At 38.8% G+C, this 24,041-nt stretch overlaps 2 protein-coding genes and 1 long non-coding RNA gene across 4 annotated transcripts in view; 1 reads left to right on the top strand and 2 right to left on the bottom strand.

The window, feature by feature from the left end:
* Positions 1-1,218, bottom strand: part of LOC129370882 (protein argonaute-3) — a 34,945-nt gene extending 33,727 nt beyond the window's left edge. For both annotated transcript variants that reach the window (XM_055047139.1, XM_055047140.1), the window contains exon 1: positions 414-1,218. In XM_055047139.1, coding sequence (XP_054903114.1) covers positions 414-432 — 19 coding nt within the window. In that variant the 5' untranslated portion in view covers positions 433-1,218. The remainder of the gene's footprint in view (positions 1-413) is intronic.
* LOC129370890 (uncharacterized) lies at positions 1,174-8,611 on the top strand. Its single transcript, XR_008607101.1, has 3 exons — positions 1,174-1,254; positions 7,985-8,080; positions 8,498-8,611. It is a non-coding gene; the product is annotated as an uncharacterized LOC129370890 (long non-coding RNA).
* On the bottom strand, positions 4,497-24,038 carry ago1 (argonaute RISC component 1). The gene is made up of 19 exons (XM_055047141.1): positions 23,889-24,038; positions 19,134-19,320; positions 16,252-16,372; positions 15,689-15,870; positions 15,065-15,201; positions 14,655-14,789; positions 13,868-13,955; positions 13,259-13,406; positions 13,051-13,170; positions 12,816-12,938; positions 12,580-12,713; positions 11,970-12,154; positions 11,338-11,497; positions 10,920-11,010; positions 8,731-8,925; positions 8,490-8,624; positions 8,306-8,407; positions 7,962-8,161; positions 4,497-7,195 (listed from the first exon to the last, which is right to left on the bottom strand). Exons 1-19 carry the CDS (start codon positions 23,911-23,913, stop codon positions 7,087-7,089), a joined length of 2,577 nt encoding a protein of 858 aa, XP_054903116.1. The 5' UTR covers positions 23,914-24,038; the 3' UTR covers positions 4,497-7,086.
* Between the last annotated feature and the right edge of the window lie 3 nt (positions 24,039-24,041).

Below are 24,041 nucleotides of genomic sequence, written 5' to 3'. Positions count from 1 at the left end.
AAGGCAGCTGCTAAATATGTTGAGGTCAGTTTGGAGGAGTCAGTTCCTGACAGAGGTCAACTAGGGTCACATGTTCTGCGATGACCAGAAATGCAGGCTTCAGGGGAATACCAGGCTTGTGTTTGAAGCCCACACCTGACCTGCCTGATGATGTAAAATCAGCAGAACCACCTCCTCACTGTAACTGAATACAAAATTGAGAATAGTTCAATTATTTCCCCATGAGATCCAAAAGGAAAAAAAACAATTACACATCTTGTCCATCCACTCCTACACAATGTATAATCCTGTGGTGCGATCCATTCAAGTGATCTAAAACCTACGATCTACAATAAAGGATCTATTACACCTATGTTCCATCTCACCCTTACTTGCGAAACAGTCAAGAAAAGAAATGCTGCAAGATTAATCACCTGTAGTTCCGATTTCCATTCATGAGGTCTCTGCCCGGTTCGCTTCCCGGATCACAGATGTCAAACGTTCGGGACTCCTCCGTTAAGTCCGGTGTCTCCTTCGGGAGTGCAGCGCCTCTGCCTCCTCCGCTGAGTAACAGCGTGTCCCAACCCCCGATATCCTCCTCTTTCACTCGCACTTTGAAAAGGCAATCCTCGCTATGGTTTTCCGTTGGCTCCACAAACCACCTTCTCCGCACGCCGACTACTAAAATCGGATTTCACTGCCACGGCGAAGGACGGTGGCTGCTGTGGGGAATGAAAAATCTGCTAGTTAGCCAAGTTAGCTTGCTAGCCAGGCTTTGGGGGAAAGTGGCTGGAGCAGACGAGAGGAGCTGTCAGGAGATCATCACAGCGGGGTCATTGAGTCCAACTAAATCCCCACCGATGTGTGGCCGTCCCCACGGACGACATAAATATTTAACCACGGCACAAGAAATCGTAGGAGCAGCTAAAGTGGTTAGCTCGCAGGCTAGCTCTACCGATAGTTGGAATTCTGACAGACGACGGCCACTTTTTATCGCGTTAAAAACAGCTGCTTCAGGCGGGTCGCTTTTCCCAGGCTCCCTCTTCCGCAGACGTCGTCGTCTGGAAGTAGTGTCCAAGCGTCGAAACGAAGCTGTCAATCCCGCTGTGTGTCCGCCGATAAGTGTCGGGATTTCCAGACTTGGTTGACAGAACAACTCTGCAGGGCTTCGGCAAGCCAGCTAAATATGGTGAAGTTGCCTTTCTGACACCGACAGGAAGAGGTGGGCTCAATGTTGCCAGACGTCAGAACCAAGAACTCCGCCTTCAGCTGGAGGTAAGCCTACGTTTATGAATAAATCAGCGGACCATTACAGGTGCATTTGAATATCGAGTTTAAATTCTATTTTACCAGCACAGTGTAAAAAGGAAAACTCAAAATCTGTAGCTTTATTACACATAGTGAAAACCACTAAATAGAGTCAACAAAAGCCACACAAGCTCTTCACTAAGTGCTTCATCCAAACATTTTCATAGGAAATTTAGAAGAGAAAATTATAGTTAATGAAAAGGGAGGGCTCTGCAACCTTGAGAGGATTGTGAAGCACAGTCCATTCAAAAGGATTATAAGAGATTTACAAAGATTTCTAAAATAGGAAACACAAATTTAAGGCATGTATAATTAAGGCGAATGTCACCTTATGCCACTACACAAAGGATATATACACCATTGAAAGGTCTTCTTGTTCACTGAATCCAATAAAATTAATGAAAGGTTAATTGGAAGGGATAAAAATGTGGCCGAAAAAGGTGCACAAGTATCAAGACTAACAGCAAGTTTAAGAGGATTGTGAAGCAAAGCCTATTAGATATTAGGTACACCTTTCAATCAAAACTTATGACACGTTATGAGTATGAATATTAAAAATAGGGTGTTTTTATCACTGCCCTGTACTGTTCTTGGTGAATCTGAAAGACACCCTTGTACTGTTTGTTCCTCAATCTGCTTTCTCTCCCCACCCTTCTTTGAAGTTGGTCTAAAAGATGGCTGTCCTAGTGGTCTGAACGACTTGCCTCCTGCTTCTGCTTGTTCTCAGTCTGAAAGACACTTCTCTTTGTTTGTACTTGGTCTAAAACATGGCTGTTGTAGTGGTCTAGACTCTAGAAGACTTGTGTCCTCAGCTCCCTTTGTCTGTACTCCACCTGAAAGAGACCCATCTCCTGCTCTTTCATGGGATAAATGAGTCTAAATGTCTAATCGTCTAGACTTGCCTTCTCAGCTCCTTGTTTGTACTCAACCTGAAAAACAACTTTCATTTGCAGTTATTTTAATCTTATCCAGATTAGTTTTTTTTAAATTGTCATTTTAGATTTAACTTTAAACTTAAAATATAAAAGCAGAGTTAGCTCTTACAGTGTGTACTGGCAATATATATTAAAATATGTACTACAATTAGTACTATTTAGCTAGCAATTTACCAGTTATCTCCCCAGTCTGAACTTATGAACAATGTCTTGATTCAGTCAAATCTTCTATCCTGTATCTCCTGTACTCCGAATCGACTACGTCCACTCTGTGAATGTTTTGCTTGCTGGTCTTCATCATGCTTTGGTTTCTCTTGCTTTAACTGGCCCAACTTGCACCTGATTGGTAGCCTATTGTTGGCCACCCTGTGAGGCGGTGCTTCACCATCTCCCTCATGGTTGGTTCAGAAGATGAGAAGACATTGTGACTGAATTTTAGACACCAGTAGGCAGATCATGCAGCTTTTACTATATGGCAGTCCTAAAAGTACATACCTTTAAAATATGAATAAATACATACAATTCCATAATTCTTTGATTCAGCGGTGATAGAAGTTTGGTAATAATGCAAATCTTTCATCACATTGCCCCACATTCCCTCCCAATTCAGGGATTATGATTTCTTAATTTCAGTGTTTATGCTACTGGAATGAGACAGGACGAGAAATAGAGTTAAAACAAGATTTAGAAAGAAAATAATTACTAGTTGTATTTACAGGGAGAAAGGCTATGATTAGTTATCAAGACAGAATGAGACCTGTAAAACTGTTGGGTTCATATGACCCAAGGAGAAAACCAGTCATCTGCTCCAACAATTTATTACCCTTTAAGAAATATTTTTGGACACAAGGAGCAGGAACATCACAACATCAGCTGTATTTTTCATCCTTATGTCAGTGATTTAAAATTATTTTCAATTTTTGATACCATGCAGTAGATCACAAAATTGTGCTTGAATGTAAAAGTCAATTATTTTTTCACCTTTAGAAAAGTGTAATGTGTTTATGAGTAGGATTAACCAAGCTGAAGTAAAACAAAGAAAAAGGAGAAATAAATATTCATTGATACAGAACCGAACTAGCAAATATGAATTCATGAAACTAATGCAACCTTCAAGAATCTTATGCTGTGCAAGATATTTAAGAAAATAATACTAAAACCGCACTTGGTTGTGGATCTTCAAGACGGAAAGAGTAAATGTGTTGATTCCGAGTAACTGAATGATTAACTAAATTTTAGAGTTCTGTCAGTGATGTTATTCATTTTGTTGTGGGCCTAGTCTCAGAAAGAAACAAAGAAGGAAGGCAATAAATGTACATGTTGGTTATACAGGGTTCCCCTGAAAATATGCATAAAATTGATCATTACAGAGTAAAAGTAATTTGAAGAGGGAAGCATATAAAATCAAGTCAATGACACGATGCAATCTGCTTTATTAACTCGGATAACTTAACATTTTAGGGAGGGGGGGGTTGGTAAATTGTTTTGAGATTACCTATTGTAAATTAGTACAGTCAGTACAGTTGTGTACTAGGACATTTGAACACAATTGCTGTTTCCTTCTCTTGACAAACTTTATGGAAATGCTGATTTTATTTTCCAGGACAATGTGGCAGCTGACCACACTATCAAAAATATAAATGCCTGTTTAATTGCCCTGCAATCATTATTATTTTAAAGGGAAGGGCATGCAGTTATTCATTCAAAGAGGAGCACCAACTATGTTGTCAGTGTATACATGAACAAACCTTTCACTGGCTGACTGTTTCAATCAGTGAAAATGACAGTCATCTAAAAATGACTGTTGTATAATACTGAAATTTTTTTTGAGTGACTGAATTTGTTTCATTAGCAATAATTCACAAACATTAACACCAGAAATATTTCCGCTTGTGTGCCAAGTCTTTAAAATATAAATTTCCAATTTTTTTATTGAATTACTAAAATAAAATACATGTCCAATTAGGCAGTTGTCAGACAAATTCATCCAGGAAAATTTAGGTCCAACTGAAGTGACTCTTCTGATCCCAAATGGAAACATGTGAAACTTCTTTTGCTGTAACATTGAAACCAAGGAGATTTCTTATGGACTAAAGTGGGGAAAATCTGTGGGGGTGAAAAGAGTGGATTGAGATTCACCTGACATTTGAGTCTCACTCCAGAAGAGTCATAATGACAACTGAAATACATTAGAATGAAACTAAAACTTTCATAGTAAAATGAAGAAATCTATTCACCTTTTAGTATAAATTAAAATAAAGACATCACAAAAAATTTAAAAAAACAACATTTTATTTTCATTAAAAAATAACCCTCCCCAACAGAGCTCTAGTACTATCACACACAGAGCCAAAATAATATGCTTCCATGTCATTTCATTCATATCTATTGGGAAGTGCTATGAGAAGGACTGTTCTTGATCAGTGGCTTCAATATTGCTTTGACAGACCGTGAGGCTGTGTGGAGAGGAACGGACTCTCCTGTGTCCACGATACATTTCTGGGGTGACTGCACATTTTTGTGTCTCCCCTTTGCAAGGTGCTTTTGTGGCTTCGGCAAGTGAAGAACTGCATCTGGTTTTAGTGGTGCCCGGGAAATATCCCCAGACTGGTATTTATCGAGTACAGAACAAGCAGTAAAACACTGGCCTCAAGAGTGAAAAGGCCCCGTGTGTGTTGGGCCAAAATATAACATGTAAATATTATATATTTATATATACAAATCACCTTGGACACAATGAAGGATCAGTAAAACGGCATACAAAGGCATTCTGATTATGCAATTTCATAAATACGATTTTAAAATCAAACTTGTCTGACCTCTTTTCTCACAATCCCTTTCGACGTTAAAGGGCCTCTGACCATCAGACAAGATTTGAGGCGTTTTAAGGGCAGCTGAGGTGGAATTTTGAGACCGTCTTCACAGTGCCCTCTTGAGGAAACACTGACAATAGTCACAATATTCATAATGACAAAAAATAGCAGTCTTTATAACCATTACACAATCGAGGCAAAACAATTAACAGGCAGTGGCGAGCACAAGGCTCCTACCTCTAAGAAAACCAAAGTAAGGTGGCTCAGAATATCCAGTCAATAAAAAATAATAATTACATGCATTTTCCCCCTATAAATCCAGAGAACTACACGATGTAAAAGGCAGGGCATATTAAGGAGTAGTAATAGAGGCCCACCCTGTCCAATGAACAATTCCCTGTCTGTGCTGCCCATGCACACAGAGCACCAATAGAAATTTGGCAAACACAGACTAGGGGATTGGGGCAGAGGATGCTGAATGTCTATAACGCCAAAAGTGGAACGCAATTGGCAAGGAAGGAGTGGCGGAAGAGGCCAATGCACTGATAGTTTGGCCTGAATGAGAGATGAGACAAGTGCATTGGCTTAGTTTTTTCTCTACAGGCTGAGACAGAAACCAAGAGCTCAGATACGTGTGCTTTTGTTTTCCAGGCAATGATATGTAAATGCCTGCAGTGGGAAGAGCAGGACAGATGGAAGATAGGTGTGTACAGGTATGACAAGAATGTTGTGATTCAAAGTGTTAGAATGCACTGTGTGGCTTCGCTGCCACCGATATGAGTAGGAATGATGATGTGCAGAACGATCAGAGCAAGGCCCCTGGCTGAATGCGTGTACAGCTTTGCAGCACTTGAGTGATCAGACTTTGTTTGCCTGCTTTCAAATGTCCAGGATAGTTCAACATGCAAGGATAGGTAACCTTGCATGGTGCCTTTGTTCTGAAAGCACTGCAAGTGTTGGAGTGAAAGTTTAAAGTAGTTTGTCAAGTTTCTAAGTTCATTTTGTAAAATAAAATCAGTAAGTAAACAAAAGTGCCTCATAAGTCCTTAAAGAGCATTGAATACAGAAATAATAGATTATCTTCCTGTTTAAGTGCCCCTTTTTCATTGGTTGGCATCACTTTTGGCTGGTTAATAATGCTGGTTTAGGTGCATGGGGTGCAAGTATATTTGATACACTCTATGCAAATGGTCCCTCTTGTGTTACGCTACGCTTGCGTCTATAGGCAAAATCTCTAGGGACTAGCCAATCAGGACTGAGAGTGCAGCAGCATCTCTCTCCTGCATCTACAGTCGCTACACCCGCTCCTTCTGTCGGTGCTAATACAAAGACCAGAGGGCTAGCCTCGCATGAATACCAAACTCTTTATGTGCAGGACAGGTGGCACCTACATGCTAACACTAAGTGCTAATGTACCATACCTCAGACTCTTCAAGGCTGTTTTTTTAAACAATAAGCATAACATCATTTAAGAAAAAAAAAATCTAAAACATAAATGCAAGTCATGAAGTAGTTAAAAAATTATATGTATGTGTGTGCATGCTCAGTACTGCCCACCTGGAGAATCCCCACTCTCAGGGGCTTGGAACACTGGCATCCGTCTTTCGGATGGGTAGAGGCAGCATTGTGGCGGTAAAAAAAAAAAAAGAAGTTTAACCATTTTTTTAATCGCCCTTTCTAGAGCCTATTTTTCCTCCCATCTCTATTGCATACTTACATTGATAGGAGTGTGAAGGTAGCATACAATACAATTACATAATAATATTCACTTAAAAAAAAAATCAACATAAAAAAGCAACTGTCTTGTTAACGTAAAAACAACAAAATGATATTCAAAACCTATCGAGTGCATGAGGCTGCAGGCTCAGCCCGTAATTACGGGAGGACGTTGTGTTTTTTGGATCGAAGAAGACTGGCTGGCAGGTCTGTGGAAGTGTGTGTAGCGGGTAGTTGTCGGGAGTAAGGAATGGGGATGAGGCGGGAGTGGGCTTTCCGCCCGCTCAGGTAAAAATGAGGTGGAAGAGAACAACGGTGACAATGGCTGGTGAACCTCAGGCGAAGTACATGGTCCTCAGAGTGTCGTGGTGAATCTGAACAGCTTTAGCCAACGCCTGGGGGTCCCGGCCATTACTCTGACCCGATACATGGCTGCCCTCCCCACTGCAAGTCGACAGAAAAGGAGAGAAGATGCAGCAAAAAATTTAGCAACATGTGTACCTCAAAGAAAAGGGTTGATTCTATTGTACAATTTAAAAAGTGTGATATTTTTAATTGCATAATGGAATCTTAGAATTGCATAATAATCTTAGTTTTACAAAACTAATAATCTTAGTTTTATTAAGAAGAAAAAGAAAAAGACAACAGATGAGCTAAAATTAATTATTAAAAGTTACCTGGACCTCAGCAGGCTGATGGCCTACACGCTAGACTAGCATGGACCAATGAGGTGATGCAAAAACCTCCCCAAGTAGTGCGTACATTTACTGTATAGCTGATTGACATACTTTTCAGTAAGTTAACATTTCCGTTTTAAATTTTATTTCAAATTGGTCTTATATAATTTTTCAATGTTCAGAAAAACTAAATCAGAAAAACTAAATGCTTTGCACTAGTTGTTAGCAATAATGATAAAAATAAAAGAAATACACAATATTTGTTATTAAACTATGCAAGTTTTTAATTTTGAAACGAATTACTTAAGTTTACTTTTCAATTATGTTGTAGCTAACTGAGATGCCCTGGTATCATTAAAATAAAAAGGCAACAACATAATGTCCCAGTTTGATTTCCATCATAAGCAAAACATTATGCCAAATATAGTTTGATGGTGAACTGTACATAGTACATATATGACAAAGGAAATCTCTTTAGATATCGCATTGGTCTTCCCAAACTGAAATATGTAATGCTTGCGTTATACACGAACCTGTCATGTTCTTTGTCCACCAGATGGTAGCGGGCACGGAAGGCCACAAGTCGGGCATAGTAGGCCGGCGCAGGGATGGAGACTGAACGGGTACAACGAACGTACGTGTGGCACAACTGGTAGGTTAGAATCTGCAACTCATCTGCTGTGAAACGATTGTCGTCCCACAAGACGTAGTAATGAGACGGCCGACTGGTGCCCTGGTGACACAAAGGAAACAGGAAATGAACTGAACATCTATGCTGTTTAAAACTGGGAGAGAAAAAAACAATTGGAAAATTCAAAACGGGTTCAAAGAAGCTGAGAAAGTCAAAATATGCAGAAAATATTACTGCTAATCTGACCTGTATGCCTGCATGGCTGCACAGGTAGAAATCAAACTCAAAGGGATGAGTGATGCTGGTGTCCACTGTGGTCCCTGCAGGTATATTGCCACTCTTCCCAATCTGAGGAGGAAATCAGTAATTAATGATTTCTAAACACTAAATAAAACATTAAACTTTTTTGCCTAGAAGATGAATAGCTCACTCTTTCAGATTTGTCAGCACAGAAGAGGCGTGTGTGGTGGCGTTTCTGGACCACGATGTAGGTGATACCAGGCTGGTAATCCTTCTCCAGCTTTATGCAGGCGTCTCTGATAGCCAGGAGCTCATAGTGAAGAATCTGAACAGAAGGTACTTAATTAGGACTAAAGTTGAAGAAAAAAAATGAAATGATCATATAAAGTTAATCAAAAGAGAGTGCCTTCATGTCAAGCTATTTTTTTAACCTGTGGCAGCTGTCCCTCTGGAACCCCGTCTCTGTAGAAAATGATCCTGGTGGGCTTGAAGCGTGTCGACTTGTAGAACTGGATGAGCAGCTCCCGCACCATGTAAGACAAATCTTCAATGATTTCCTGCCGGGGTCTCTGAACACGCACTGTGGCACAGTATCTGCTGGGATGGGCGTCCATACTGCCTACCACCTGGAAGAAGGAAGCAGCAGGAGGAATGAAGACAGCTCCATGAGCTGTTATGAGGCACATTGCATCAACTCATCTGTTAAGGAGGATATGAAGAGTGAAAGTGATGTTAATCGAATAACAAGTGTTCAAATGTTCTCAAAAGGATTAAATGTTTAGTCATTTGAGAATGCAAGCATTTGTCTGCATTTCTAGACAATACAGAAACATACTTAAAACAAATTTCTCTTTATTGAAAGAATTCACAAAGCTTCAGTCCTGCTGTACTGAGTCATTTTTCCTTTTCCTTCCTATTTTCAATTGTATTTCTGAACATAAGCTTCCCCTAAAGGCCACACCTGGACTACGCAAGAGGCTCAGCATTTTCTATTGTCCAGTGTTTACATCATAATGATCCATTTCTACGAGTTGTCTCCTTTTGCCGGATCACTCAGACGTACCCACTCACTGTCTGTGTGACTCAATCATTTGTCATTATTGCTAGGCAACAACCCAGCCAACCACAGCTGAGATGAGGTCAAGTGTGGACGAGGGTTGACGTCATTTCCTATGAACGCCAGTCAATGATGAGCCATTTGTTTCCCAGCTCTGCCCTACTACTTTTTGCCTCCTTTTGTCAAAGATTATACAAAAATTCAGATTCATCTTAGACAATTGTCATGACATGGACAATAAAACCAGTGTAAGCTTGTTTAACCATTTAATAGATCAAAAGATTTTTTTTTGTTTCTTTTTAAAATCAGCTAAAACAGACCTTCATAATTGTATGATTAAGTTTTCAATGTAAGAGCTAAGAAAAAAATATTTTCTGTGTTGAAGACTAACGGTGATGCAGCTGCTTTTACCTTTTAAAGCTGTTCTGCTCCAAACTGCACAGCCATCTAGTGTCACAGTTACCAAGCAACCACAATTGTGTGAGTTTTCATAGAGATCCTTAAGTCATTTGCATTATTTACATGTCCTTCCTGTTTGTTTGTTTTTTTACTTTAAAAGGATAACTCTGGTATGACTAAAGCCAACACAGAACAAAGGAGGAACTTTGTAATGTGCTGGAAAACATTTAGAAATCATTAAATGTGACATTAACTAAATTTATGGAACTGTGGCTATAAAATATATATAAAACTAATTCAATGTTACAAATCTCTGAAATCATTGACTCCAGTTTGACTTGAGTCTCTTTTGTATCGAGCATTACATTGTTTTCTAACTTAAAACAATTCAATATAAGTAATAAATAGTAATAATATATTTAGATGTTGGACAGTTACTTGTATTGGGGTCTCCCAAGGTTATGAAAACATTCTGGTTTCTCATTATACCATTTCTACGATTTAAAGTCTCTCAAATAATATTCTAGAGTGTTCTTAAGCTGTAGGGAACAAACAGCTTAAGAACACTTAAGCAGCTGTTGCTGCTGTTGCTGCAGCAATGTGCAGCAACAGCAATGTGCACCTGTTGCTGCACATTGCTGCTAGCTAAAATAATGTCATTCTTTTTTTTTTTTCATTTGTACAGACAATTATAGTGTGGAAATCAAAGAAGCACCATCTATTGTATCTGGCAAGCGAAGTGCAACATGTCTGTTAACCTGCAGTCTCTTAATATTTACTTTGCCTGTAAAACAAAAACCTACTACCATTTAATGTAATGTTTTTGAGCAAGTTTATTTTTTAAAATAGAAATGAATCTGTGTTAACTGTAATGAAGATATATAATAATAACAGTAGGCATAATGGTAAAGTGATTAGGCTTAACCATTATACTATAATGGCATCGTCATTATTATGTTATGTTATATATTTTTGTTTTCGATTTCATGATAAACACAGTTGTTATACTGGCTCAAGCCCAACAGTTACCAACAGTTACTGGTTTGGGTGAACCAGTGAAGTTCACCCAAACATGTGTTTAGCTCACACATTTCATGGGGAGCTTGGTTTTCCTTCTTTTTCTGGAGAAAATGTAAAAATCCCAAACAATATTCAGGGGCTTACAGCAGTAATAGACGGCTTCTTCCCATCGCCAGCTGGTGGATGCGTGACATCTGCTCCCAGGAAGATAACCGGCTGCTGAAACACGGCAGATCTGACGATGCACACGGGAGAGCAAATGCAAATTAAGACTGCTAATCGAGGAAGAACAGGTTTGATTTTTAGAGTCATTTCATAGGAAAAAATAGAAAAAAAAAATCTAACTTTCAAAAGATTCCAAATCATTACATTTTATGAAATATGCAGGCAATGATTTTATTTTCTTGACAGAAGAAGCAGACTATGCTCCAAGAAAGCTAATATTCTGTGTGAACTGTGGCAGCAGTAATACAAGCATGAGTTATTCACAGCAGATCTTAAGTTTGATTCATCTAATGCACCAAATGTAAACATATAAAAACACACTCAAACAGAAGCTCACCTTTGGTGAGGAACCAGGATGTTGTTTATTCCTCCCAGCTTCACATTGATCTTTAGGCAGAGGTTGGACAGAGTCTGAGGCGATGTTTTTACAACATTTTTCACCTGGACACACTGCGTGGCCATGCCGAGCAGAGTGTCTCCCACACGCTTCACCTCCGCTGGAGAAGACAAGAGTTTGGACATTAGAAAATCATTGTTGTGCTTGAAGAATGTGGGAACATCCTTTTGATGTATCCACTTAGTAATCTGATGAGTGTACAGCCTTTGGCGAAATACTTATGTTAAGGGACATAAGTATTTCCTCCATTACTGTTAGCCAGGTTGACTTTCCCAGAAAAAAAAAAACATAAAAAGGGTTATCATTTTTGCTCTTAAAAGCAGAATATGAAAATTAAAAACGGTGAATTTATTTCCTAACAATTTCCAGAGCCTTCTTTGTTTTATTTTTGCCTGTCATGATGAGTCAACTGTCCTGAGTGGGTGCTGAACAGGAGGCAGCTGGCTCTTATCTTGACTAATAAAACTTACTTGCCTTTGTTGTTGTGAAATGGTGTTCTCTTTTTTACAGAGTGCACAAACATAAAAAAAGGAACACAGCAATAGAGAAACAACCTGTCAGAACTGACATACCATAAACAGGAGTTTTCCCAGGTAGGATGACAATGATGAGCTGAAGTCCAGAGTAGGTGTTTTTCAGGTGTCTGAACATGGGTTCCACGCTGTCAGCTCCTTGGGCATACTTACAGAAACATGGCTGGCCTTGAATCGGCATCCCAGCATCCTTTGAAATTTTGCGCAGCTGGTCTGTGAAGTTCCTGAGTTAAATCCAAAGTTTTGTTAGGAAAAAAATTCAAAATAAAAACAGTGAAGGCAGAGTACAGCAACAGTGTTTTACAGTGTGCACTTTTTTATTAATTTTGCAACGCTTCAACCGAAATAATGTTATTTTCCATGAACCACTCCATAAATATATTACAATTAAATAAAAATTATGTGACATGCATTTGTTTTCAACTTTCTTGACTGAGATGTGTTTTGCCAGAGATCCAAAGTTTAGAGTTTTCCTTAGTTTCTGATGCCTTCACAAAAACATTTTTATTTATACTGAGCTTAAACTACACACGGCTGGACTTTATTTACTAACTAAATAGATTTTTTTTTTATCCCAGGTGATTTTCAGACTTTTGCTTGTCAAAAATTTGGAAACTCATTTCACTCCGTACTGGAAGTGTGCACTTACTTGAGCACCTCCTCTCTGCACTGCTTCTGTGGAGCAAAGCAGGCGATCGCCCAGACTTTGATCTCAATGCCGTTGTAAAACTGCTTCCCCCTCATGTCCCAAACTCCCTGGTTGGGAGTCGCAATAGCCCGGTTCTGTGAAAGAAAGAAAAAAATAAGTGTAAGTCAACCAGAATTTTGTTGCATTTGGAAAACGTCAAACGGTTGCATGATTACTGATAAATGTGCTGTGTTTACCCGTCCACCATACTGTAGAATGGGAGCTGGCAGCACCCTGCCTGTCACTTCAGCCATGTCATCCTTCACCTTTATCCCAAACTCCTGGATGTATGGGTCTAGGTTGAAGTTAGCGTTCTTCATCTGTGAAGAGTAAAGGACATGCATCATATTTCACTGCCTGCACCACAAATCACTGAGACGTATTATCTCAGGTCACACGCATGGAAACCATGAAGCGTTCTCCAGAACTCACCAGCCTGCTGATCTCCTCCTGCCTGTCGGGCGCAGAGCGAGCTGTGGCTTTAATCATAGTGGAAGTCTGATTATCCGTCAGCTTTTTAATGCACCGCTGACCCGCTACAATGTTACAGACCTAAGAAGAGCAAATACATAGACAGTAAAACAACTTAAATGTTTCCTGATGATTTACAAAAATCAGTCAGGTTTCCATAAAGATTTACCTCCAGGGGCAGGTAGGTGTGTTTTTGCTCCTGCCCAACTTGTAAACAAGGTAGGTGGGGGTATTTAAGCTGCAAATTGTACTTCTGCTTGAAGTACTGGGCCACTGTACATTCTACCGTCTGCCCACTTTCAAGCTGAAGGGGAAACCTAGACATAAAAAGATCTGAATCAGTATTGCACCTGTATTGACAATTACTAGTAAAAATATATCTCATTTTCTCAATTGTTTGCATCTCTTATAGCTGTTCAGATGAAAATTGACAAAGTTTTGTTAATTTGTCAATAAATGTTGTTTATTTTAAAGAATAATTTTATTCTTTTTAATTTAAAAAAAAACATGTTAATCCCTCATAAAGGTATATCAATTCCCAAGAAGAACTATGAGTTTAACTTTAGAGTTTTATAACACTATAATTCTTTACAATAAATCTAAATATACTTCAAAATTATGACACTCCAAAGAGGCTCAGTGCCAATTTAATTACCAAGATAAATTGATGATGTTGGAGTCATTAAAAGACAATAAATTCATCTGCTTTGTTGTGATTAACACCAGGAGCACTGAAGATAATGAGGTTACAGAAGTAATGGGTTTAAAGAGCATTTACGTTTGATGGCTGGCAGGACGTCTGGTGACATTGCATACACGATATTTCCTCTTCATTTGCCCACAGTGTGTCACCTCGACCTTCAGGCCTACAAACAAAAAGGTTGGAGAAGCACTGACATAGACAGACAATTGGGAGTGAAAAGAAATCAAATATAACACAGTACATATCCCTACTGCAGCATATCAAGTCCTAAGTTTCACATTTCTTAGAAGATCTTTGTCATTTAGATATATCTAAGCCATAAACATAAAATAACAAAAACATAAAAGCCAAAGCATTTTTTTCAGTTCAAATTTTATTGTATAGAAAGATTAATGTCTAAATAAAACCACCTAATTATCAATTTGACCTTTAGTAATAGTATATAAAAGACATGAATATAATATAAAATAAAACAAGAATTTCAGTTGGAAGCAAATCGTAAAACTTTAGTCTGACAATCATTTTTCAGAATGTCAGGTTTTTATCTTCAAGAAAAATGGAAGAGATACAGCCTTGAAATAAAAGAATGTTTCTCATAATTATATAAACATAGAAATGACTACAATCAAATTCTATATTTCTTCAGACTTTAAGACTGTTTAGGAACCTTAAATGAAAGAAGGAAAAGAAAACTAAAGCATAAAAAAAATTCACACAGAAGTATTTTTGTAGTACATATTACTAATCACACTATATAGCCGCTAGCTTTTTCTACAATTAAATGAAGTCCTGAGATAATAAAGGTGAGAAAGTTTATTCCTTTATGATTTCTACTAAGTTTTGGAGGTTCATTCTTTCTCACCTTTAATTTCCTTTGTGAAGCGAACCCTCTGTGAGTCTGTGAGGGTCTTGGGCTGCTCATCGATGTTGCGAATGTCCAAAACCTCACACATGAACTCAATTACAGGCTGGGCTTTGTAGAAGGCTGTGGCAGACACTAGAGGGAGACAAAAAGCAACCAAAATAAAATACTACCTGGAACATTTAAAGGCCTTTATCCACACCAAGCAATTATTTTGAATATATATTTTCTTTTAACACAGGGAGAAGAAATGTAGACTTCACAAATAATGTTATGAACTGTTAAATGTTTTTCTCAGAATGCATTTTACATTTCTGTGACAGAGCAACTAGTCATGACAGTATCAGTAAAAGCCAATTAGAATACTGAATGGCAACACACATACGTGAATGTTGTTGTCAGTGACTCACCATCAATGTTAAGCATCATCTTCCACATGGCAGGACGTACGGACTGATGGAAGCCAAACCAGACCTCCCTCCCCCCACCAAGTGGGTGGTAGTATCCTTCAGGTGGGGAGAAGAAGGACCGACCCACTGGAGTGTACCTAGTTGGAGGAAAAAAATGATGAGTGTGCCTGTTCAGTCCATGAATACAGCATGAGCTCATGTCCAGGAAAGGGGTTACTTCAGAGTGAGATAAGACTTTCCAAAGAAAAACGGAGTAAACATGAATCGATCTTTGCCATAAAATCTGTTGTATATAACTTAACTACAGTGTCTTGTAAAAGTATTCATGCTTTTTTAACATGTTCACATTTTTGTAACATTACACCACCGAGAGGTCAGACCGCACAAAATAGCATGAAACCAGATAAATGTTCTCAACAAGTTTTCTGATATTTACCAAATAGAATGCTGATCATTCTAACTAAAAATACAAAAATATATAAAATAATAATAATAAATAAAAATACAAAAATAATCTCTTTTTGTATTTTTATATCCGTCTGTTCGGTCAGAACAGACGGATACCCCATGCATGTTTGGATCTGTTCCTTCCAACTGGAAGACAGAGGGTTTGCTATGACTTACCTCATAGAGGCCAAGTGGCGCATAGCCACATCCAAGGCTTGAACTGAGTCCAGGGGGACTTGCAGTCGACCACTGACTAGAGTTTCCTGTAGCAGCCTCCATGACACTTTGGCCAACCAGCGGATGGAAACCTTAAAGATTCGATCTTTCCCCTCACCAGGGATAGTTACCTCAAAATCCACCTGGAATGGCAACGACAGTGAACAAGGTAGGTGGGAGAACATGATTACATTATTTTGAAAATATCACATCTGCAGTATATAACTTAGTGACACTATGGTATGGGACAAAAAAGAAATGAAATATTGGACTACTCTGCCATCTCCCAGTGCCAGCTAGAAACAACTGTTCAGAGTTAGAAGGAGCGCCTTAGCACCATCTATCCTGCTGCCGTCTTCTCCTCTCCAACTATATTGGGGAATAACCAGTTTTTCTGTAATGGTAAGTTTAGTACATTGAGCAGCTTGTACACAAGCCGGTTTGACAGCACTAAACTCCTGAAATTCCATCCAAACAAGATGAAAGATAAAATTAACGGCATGGTCGAACGAAACTTAGCTTACCTTTTCACTTCCAATAGGAAGTGCTAAGACGGTGTAAATATTCTTCTTGCCATCATACACTGGCTTCCTGTCACCAAAGAGCTGAGGCTTGAAATGTTGAACCATGTACTCCACCACCTCTCTGTAGGAATTAAGAATCATAGAAAGAGCTTAAGAAGCAACAGAACACATATTAATCTTATATTATGATGATGTATAACTATAGATCATAATTATATCATTCCAGGATGCCAGCAACCTCATCAAGAGGCTTCAGTGTCACAAAGAAAGACAGTTCACAATGTGATCACGGTATTGATCAAACAGGATTCAGCTGCTGGGTGCAACATGGTGGTCATTGAGGGGCAGCGGCAAGACAAAGAGTGAGAGAGTGCAGGTGGCAGTGGGGGGGAAGGAGGCCAATGTTCAACGCATTGGTTTTCATTATGAAGAAGGGGGCGAGGAGATATTCCTAAAAAGAAAAGGTCAAAGGCCTCAACCTTTTCATGCCTTCTTGGTTCCTTTGTGTTTCCACTTCCAAAAAGACTAAACTAAGTTCTTTGGAAAATTGGAAGTAAATTTCATGGATTATCCTTTTTCTAGGGATTATTATACCAAAATGTAAGGTTTTTGAAGTGTCAACTATGACTTCTTTTTTAAAAGCTAATTAACAGTTTAAATCTCTGAAAAATATTACAGCTGGCAGATTTACACAATTCATTTATACTGAAGCTGTTATTCCATTAAATAAGCACAAGATATTGAAATCCTTTAAAGTGTAAAAGTAAATAGTTTCCATTTGTGCAAACATACATCTGATTTCAAACAGGCAAAACATTATCTCTGGCATTCCTCTAATGTAGTCTAAATGAATATCAGTAATTATCCAGAGTCCTGAGGCAACGATCAGGACACAGAGACTGAGTCTCCGTCACAGCTCTGGGGTTAGCGCCAAACTGAATAAATAAGGTTATTGTAATTCTGCTAATAGCCAGCGGTGACACATGAGACAACCGGGAAGCTTGACAGACAATCGGATGGTGTTGACAGTCACTAAGCTTAATGACAAGTGCAATATAATTTCAGCATGGTCACAAAAGTAAAGGATCCTGAACAGAAAGACATCTTTCTATGATGGATGAAGCATCTTAAATCAAACATGAAGTAATGCCAAGCTGCCAATTGCCCTGAAAAGCAGATGTCACATTTGTTTTTTTAAGTTCACTCTCTAGAGAGATTCTTGTTCCCTTTACTCTCATATTTATTTTTTTTCCATACAGCAAAGTGATTAAAGTTTCATATGTGAGAAATTATGAACCTGCCAGGTATTTTACTTTCATTTTGTGCTTTGGCAGGAAAAAAGTGCCGAGTCTACAGTAAAGGTCTGAGTGATGTCTGTAAGAGTGTACATCTATTTAAAAAAAAAGATGTACATAGAAAATAGACAAAACTGATTCAGTTACTAACCAACAATGTTAATCTCACACACATTAAGGGAAGCAAGTTATGCTAAATCAAATACTGTAAATCTGTCATTTATTAACCTGTGTTCATCATAAAGAAAAAACATTTGTTAATGAGCAAAATTAACAAGTTTGAATTTCTATTTTTTTTTTCCTTTTGAGGTTCCAAGTCAATCTTCTACCTCTGAGTTATTTTATTCTAACCGACTTCTAATTCATACCTGACAGTCAATCACATAATTTTGAACATCTGTGAGACATCTGGGTTTCACTGATTTTTTTTTCTGGCCCATGATTGACTCAGATTACGACCTCTAGTCACTGCGAAGTTACTTTGTTCCTGAAAAACTTTGCTGCTGTATTGCAATATGCTCTGGAAATCTACTTTATTGATTCGGTTTTATGGTTGTTTTCAGACCTTTGCGACCTCTGCACTCAAGTGGAGCCAGTTGATGAAAGCTACCTAGAGCAGTGATATGATTTTATAGTAATCCTATGAAGTAAATAAGAAAAACTCTGCTAACCATTCCCTAAATAGAGCAAGTAGGAGATTTTTTTCCCAGTGTCTTGGAAAACAAAACAAAAAAAAAAAAAAAATCACATGACATTACGACCATAAACCTCAGTGTATTTATTTAACTACTAATTAAAAGATAGTTTTCTCAATGTCTCATTTTCTGTTTACTTTACAATTTTGAATCTCATTTTGTTAGCATACAACATAAAATCTTATTTTTGAAAGAACATTTGTTAAGGCTAATAATAATGCAATAATGTTACGGCCTATAAATAATGCAGCAAGTTACTTGCATCCAGTTCAGATATTAAAAATCTGTATTTGATTAACAACAAATGACAAAACTGCTAAAACAAACACCAACCAAAGTGAAACAATCCCAGATGTGGTCCAGTTCAGCTGGTTGGATCCAGCTGCACAGGAACAGCAGTTTAACATTAAAGAAGCTCTGGCAGAAATACATTTTTATCCTTTTATTAAGCCAAACCCAAAGACATCAATTTTGATTTCAAAGCATAAAATCTTCCATTATAAAACATAGTATCTAGAATGTGATTAAATTACTATTTGATAGAAGTTCTACACAAACCAGAAGTTACATTTGAATTTATTAGAATAGATTTTCCCTCACATGATGCATTATGTTTTGCCTGCTAATATATTTGTACAAAAAAAGTCAAGGTAAATGACTGGAAGATGAGGAACCTGGTGCTGCCTCAGTTTTTATAAATTAACAGTTTCTATGCTTAATTTGCATAATTCACTGCTTTTTGAAAGACTGGAACATAGGTAGGTATCTAACATTCAGTTTTAAGCCTTACATCAGAGCAGTGTTTGCTTCTTGACTTAAGACTTGACAAGCAAACTATTAAAATTGTATGAAAAAATATTTTGTAACCAACAGTCATTAGTTCTCCTATTACCTGTTGACTCGCCGTGGGCACTTGTCAGGCTTAATATCCACCTCATAGTGATAGACATCCATCTTTGGGATCTCCACTTCAAAGTAGTTGGCCAGCAGCTTAATGGGCTTGCCCACGGTGCCCATGCCCGGCCGCCGGGGGGCATGAAACACCTGCTGCAGGGGTGGGGGAAAGGCCCCCAAGGGCACTGGACAGGCACATTACAGGGAGGCATGCACAAGAGCAGGAAACAGATGGAATGAAGGTTAAAAATGAAAACAGACAGTGGATAAAGTAGAAATTCTCATTAAGAAAATATTGGAGTTAATTAAATAAATGAGGAAAGCAGATCCGTGAGTGGAAAAGGAGAGGAAGTTACAAAGGAAACGGTTAAAGCAGAGAAGAGGGCAAATAGGGCCACGAAGGTAGGTGCAAGGCAGGAAGGAAGCACAGGCAGGGATGAAAGAGAAATGATTAGTGGGCATAAGACCCAGCAGCCGGGACAGGAAGGCAGGGAGCGGGACGATAGAGACAAGAAACATTGTGAAAGAAAAAGTTACACCACAGATGAGTTAGAGTGAGACAAGGAGTAAAATAAGAGGTAAACAAGGAAGATTTGATAACACATAAAGAACAAAACAAAAATTCAAGGAGGAGAAGAAGGAAAAAAAACAAAGACAGGGGGAAGGGAAACAAATGATATTAATTAGCAAAATATTTTTTATAGAAGAATTAAACCAACAATTCTAATAGTCAAAGTCCACCTGGAACACAATATAATGGTTCATTGTTGAAGCGGTAGCATGACAAAAAAGGTATCAAAATAAAGCTAAGAACACAAATAGGTGCAACTCAACAACTTAGAAAAGATATGTTGACTAGGGAGACGTCAAGCAGTTGCAGGACACCACCACTTAAGGACGGGAGTTGAATAACTCTGGTTTAGAGAATTAAAGTTTTTTTTTTCTCTCTGTAAAGTATTGCAAAATGTGAAATTTATGGAGCTCAGTTAAAGCCAAAGCCAGATTCACCAGCCTATACCTAAAGAGTTGATTTCTGGATATTTTGCTGATTACAGCTGAGCTAAAGCAAATAAAATCCTTAATATTCTGCTTCTCAAAAATTGTAAACACTTCATCTGCATTCTAGCAAATTATTGGTTGGTTTAGTGGAAGGAAAATGTGTAGTACAAAAAAGGTGCACAAGCCACAAGGACTGCAGCATTAGCAGGATTTGTGAAGTGAAGACCATTTAAAAGTTTGGGGGAAAATTCACAAAGCCTGGAGTGGACTCCAGCTGCAGTCAGGGTTTCAAAACACACACAACTGTAATGTTATAAGGTTTCTGAACCAAATATAACATCAGAAGCATCTTATGAGCTAAAGAGTGAAGAACTGGACTGTTCTTACACTGCATTTGAAAAATCAAGGTCACAGAGTGTGGAGGAAGAGTAAAGAAGCAGAGAATCAAGGCTGCCTGGGATCTAGTGTGATGTTTCTAGTCAGTGATGACTTTTGTTGATGCCGATTTTATTTTCTAGCATGACGTTACACCAGCTCACACTGCCAGAAGTACCAGCATCTGGTTTCACGACAGTTATGTTACTGTGCATTACTACCCATCCAGTTCATCTGACCCACACCCCAACAACACAGATAAACATCTGTGGAGATGTTGAGTTTCTTCAACATCTCAGCAGAGCTAAAAGCTTGTACCCGCCATGCCAGGACAGTATGCTGGGTACATCCTCCACTTATGTAGTACTTCATGTGAAAGGACCCCCAACCAAAAACATATGCTGTACAATTTCAGCAGGTTACAGATTTTATGCTTTATTAGATTTTTTTTTTGTAGAAGTTCAATTTTGGGTTTTCATTAGTTTCACGCTATAATCATCCAAATGAATGAAAATAAACACTGATTTTAATACATTTATACAAAGTGAGTTTCATATCTTGATGAAACAACACAGCTTTTCATTTAAATACTTTTGTTTGAATTTATGTTTTAAGGATCTCACCCAAATTTAAAATTGTTGTATACATTTACAAATAGAGAAGAGAGAACAAAAAATACAGCCTGAAAACTCAAATAATTTTCAAACAACAGGGAATAATAAAGTCAAACTCAATCATTTTCAACACATCACTTTGTTTTACCTCCTAAAGAGAGAAACTTGGTTTGAGTTAAGGTTTGGTTTGGAGAGGGGTTTGTGGGGGATATTGAAGGGCGTCCCAGACTGGGTCCTTGGTGTGAAGTTAGCTCTGACTCCTGCCTGAGAGGGGCCCACCGCCGTAACCTCTGGGTCCCCAGAGAGCAGCCCTCCTCCATCACAACAAAGACCCCAGCTGCCCTGCTCCTCCATCTCACACACAGAAATACAGGGCAGCACGATGGAGGGAGAGCGCTTGCTACGATGGACACACTCACACACACACTCACACACACACAGGAGGAGCCCCCTCCTCCCCCTCTCCCTACATACCCAGCCTCACCATGGAGACACCACAGCAACACAGTATTGTCATGGATATCAGGGAACCTGTGTGTGTTCATGTGCAAGGCTGCTGGAAAAGATGTGGGAGGAGGCAGGGTGCCACTGTGATCACGCAGAAGAGACCTTGGCCTTTTTGGTCTCTTCTGAGTTAGCTTATTCAAAACTAGAAAAGCCAGACTTAAAATAGCCGCTATAAAAACCCTTGGTTTAAAAATACCACTTAATGTTTCGTTCACAAAGCCGTGAGTCAGGAAGAGTAGTAGTTCTAAAAATGTGAAGAAGGGTGCTCTGCCTACAGAGAGTGCGTGTGTGTAGCATCACACGTCAAACAAACGCGGTAAACACAGATCCAAGACATGTGGTGAAGCACACAAACTCAGAGCTGGAGAGGATATATGTGTGTAAATGTGCGAGCGCATTGTGATTACTGCCCACTAAGCGCACAAAGACGCACACTTCTCCCTCGTGCCAGTGAAGGCAGATGGTGAGAAGTGGAGCCAGTGCTCTCACATATCCCAACACAATAGCAGTCTCTCCCGGGTGGCGAGACTTAAAGCAGAGCCTCACAACACGAAGATGCTTGCCGCTCATTGTCTTTACAATGACGTAATGACCAGAAAGACGGAGACACATTAGGACCGCTGATTTCAAGCTAGATCTTGCTATGTATCTGAGGATTTCTGAACTTTCCTCTCGTTGTTTAATGCTCATTTAGTGAAGTGGCTTGCTAGCGTTTTTGTTCATATTGAATGAATTTATGAACAACTTTGCATCACTTTTAAAAATTATTCAATTAAATACAGTTTTACATGTTTGTTTCTAGTTAAAATTAAAATAAATCTTATGGAAATGTAGTGAATCTGGGTAGTACATTTCAAAATGTACCTCAAACGGCAAGTGATTTGAGCCATTTTTTTTGAGTAGTGATAAGCAGATAAAACACTAAATTAAAAGAAAAAATTATCAGATTTTTCTCTTGATTAATTAAATGCCCCAAAACTAAAAACTCCCACAATCACCACTCCAAAAACTCATCAACAGACATTATGCAATATATATATTCAACAGAGGTTGGGATAAATGGGATTAATGGGGTATTTTCAGCAGCATAATTTTTTCACCTTTTACATCTAATATTAACTTATGAAACAAAACACAGTCCAAATAGGAATCAACAGTATAAGACAACCTCCTATTAGTTTGAGCAAACCAGTTCTTTCTTGAGCCAGATAAAAACTTGTCTGACCAATCTGGGAAGACTGACAAATTGAATTGTCACACTTCAAACACAAAAGCAGAATATGAAAAGGGGAGCCTTAGGGACCCTTCCCCCATTCTACAAATTAGATCAAACTTAAAACAAGCTAAATTAGCTGTAAGGACCAACTGTGTGTACTTTATTTATTTGATCTGGAAGCATAAATAAACCAGTTTAAAGTTATTTAAAGACAATTCAGAAAAAGCAGTAAGAAGTCATAAAATAAGTTTCGAACTCAGACCAAGGAGTCTGCAGATTTAAAATTGGATTGACAGGTGCAGAGTGAACTATTTTCAACAATAAAACAATCAGTCAGAATGTCAGCTTCTTTCTATTGCTGCTTATTGGGAAACAAAAACGATCAATGTTTAAATGTCTCCAAATAAAGACAATTCCTACTATACATGAACACTGATTGCAAATCTGAAATGTAACCATGCAGAGGCAGAAAAACATACCATGCCAACTAAAGGATATACATATCACAATTGTGTATTATTTTGGGATCTACGTTCATGAATAATTCACCTTTTGCTGCAGATGGTGGGCCTGACTTGCTCTATAATACTGCATACAAGTTGCTGGTATTTAAACACCGTTTAAGAAAGTCACACAACGTGAGTAAGCAGTAGTGAGAAGGGTAGGCTGCTGTGTTATGGGTAAGCCTGCAAGGAGCAGCCAGCTGCTGCTGAAGGCGGGCTTCACCTCATTCCTCCTCACCACAGATTTCCCACGACCTCCATGCCCCCGCGCATGGCTCAGTGTTTTGTCAGCACTCGATAACACTTGTATTAAAATCTAAATGAACAAAAAACGTTGTTTTGCCAATATCTAAATCTCAGCTTCTCCTCTCTATGCTACGATGCAACGATGGAGGGGTTGTCAGTCCAATTCTCCTCGTACATACCCCCCTAAAGCTGGGTCGGCTACAGCGGCCACATTTTCCAACTGAAATGTGTATCTGCAGTTATTACTCTAACAGTCAAAATGTATTTAATGTTAATGTGAAAATTCCACCTACCAGCGCCAGACGGTCCCGGCTCCATCCCATTCACTTAGCCGCGAAGGTACAAGCTAGCTAGTCCGGGGCTGCTGTGGCCAAACCGCCGGCCCCTTCAGGCTGGAGGCGTCTCAGTCTTCCAGCCCCCTCCTCTCGGCGTGTAGTCTTCTGCTT

The sequence above is a fragment of the Poeciliopsis prolifica genome, unplaced genomic scaffold, assembly GCF_027474105.1.
Source record: "Poeciliopsis prolifica strain line A6 unplaced genomic scaffold, Auburn_PproV2 SCAFFOLD025, whole genome shotgun sequence".
Classification (NCBI taxonomy): domain Eukaryota; kingdom Metazoa; phylum Chordata; class Actinopteri; order Cyprinodontiformes; family Poeciliidae; genus Poeciliopsis; species Poeciliopsis prolifica.
Note: the sequence above shows the minus strand (reverse complement) of the source record. Positions and strands in the feature narration are given on the sequence as shown.

Bases quoted from the DNA above. Each gene is read 5' to 3' on its own strand.
- ago1 (XM_055047141.1), bottom strand. From the start codon at position 23,913: ATGGAGCCGGGACCGTCTGGCGCTG. The intron at 15,871-16,251 runs GTAAGCTAAGTT...TTGCCATTCCAG, and splicing joins TTCCTATTGGAAGTGAAAAG to GTGGATTTTGAGGTAACTAT. The intron at 13,171-13,258 runs GTAAATCTTTAT...TGCTCTTCTTAG, and splicing joins ACACCTACCTGCCCCTGGAG to GTCTGTAACATTGTAGCGGG.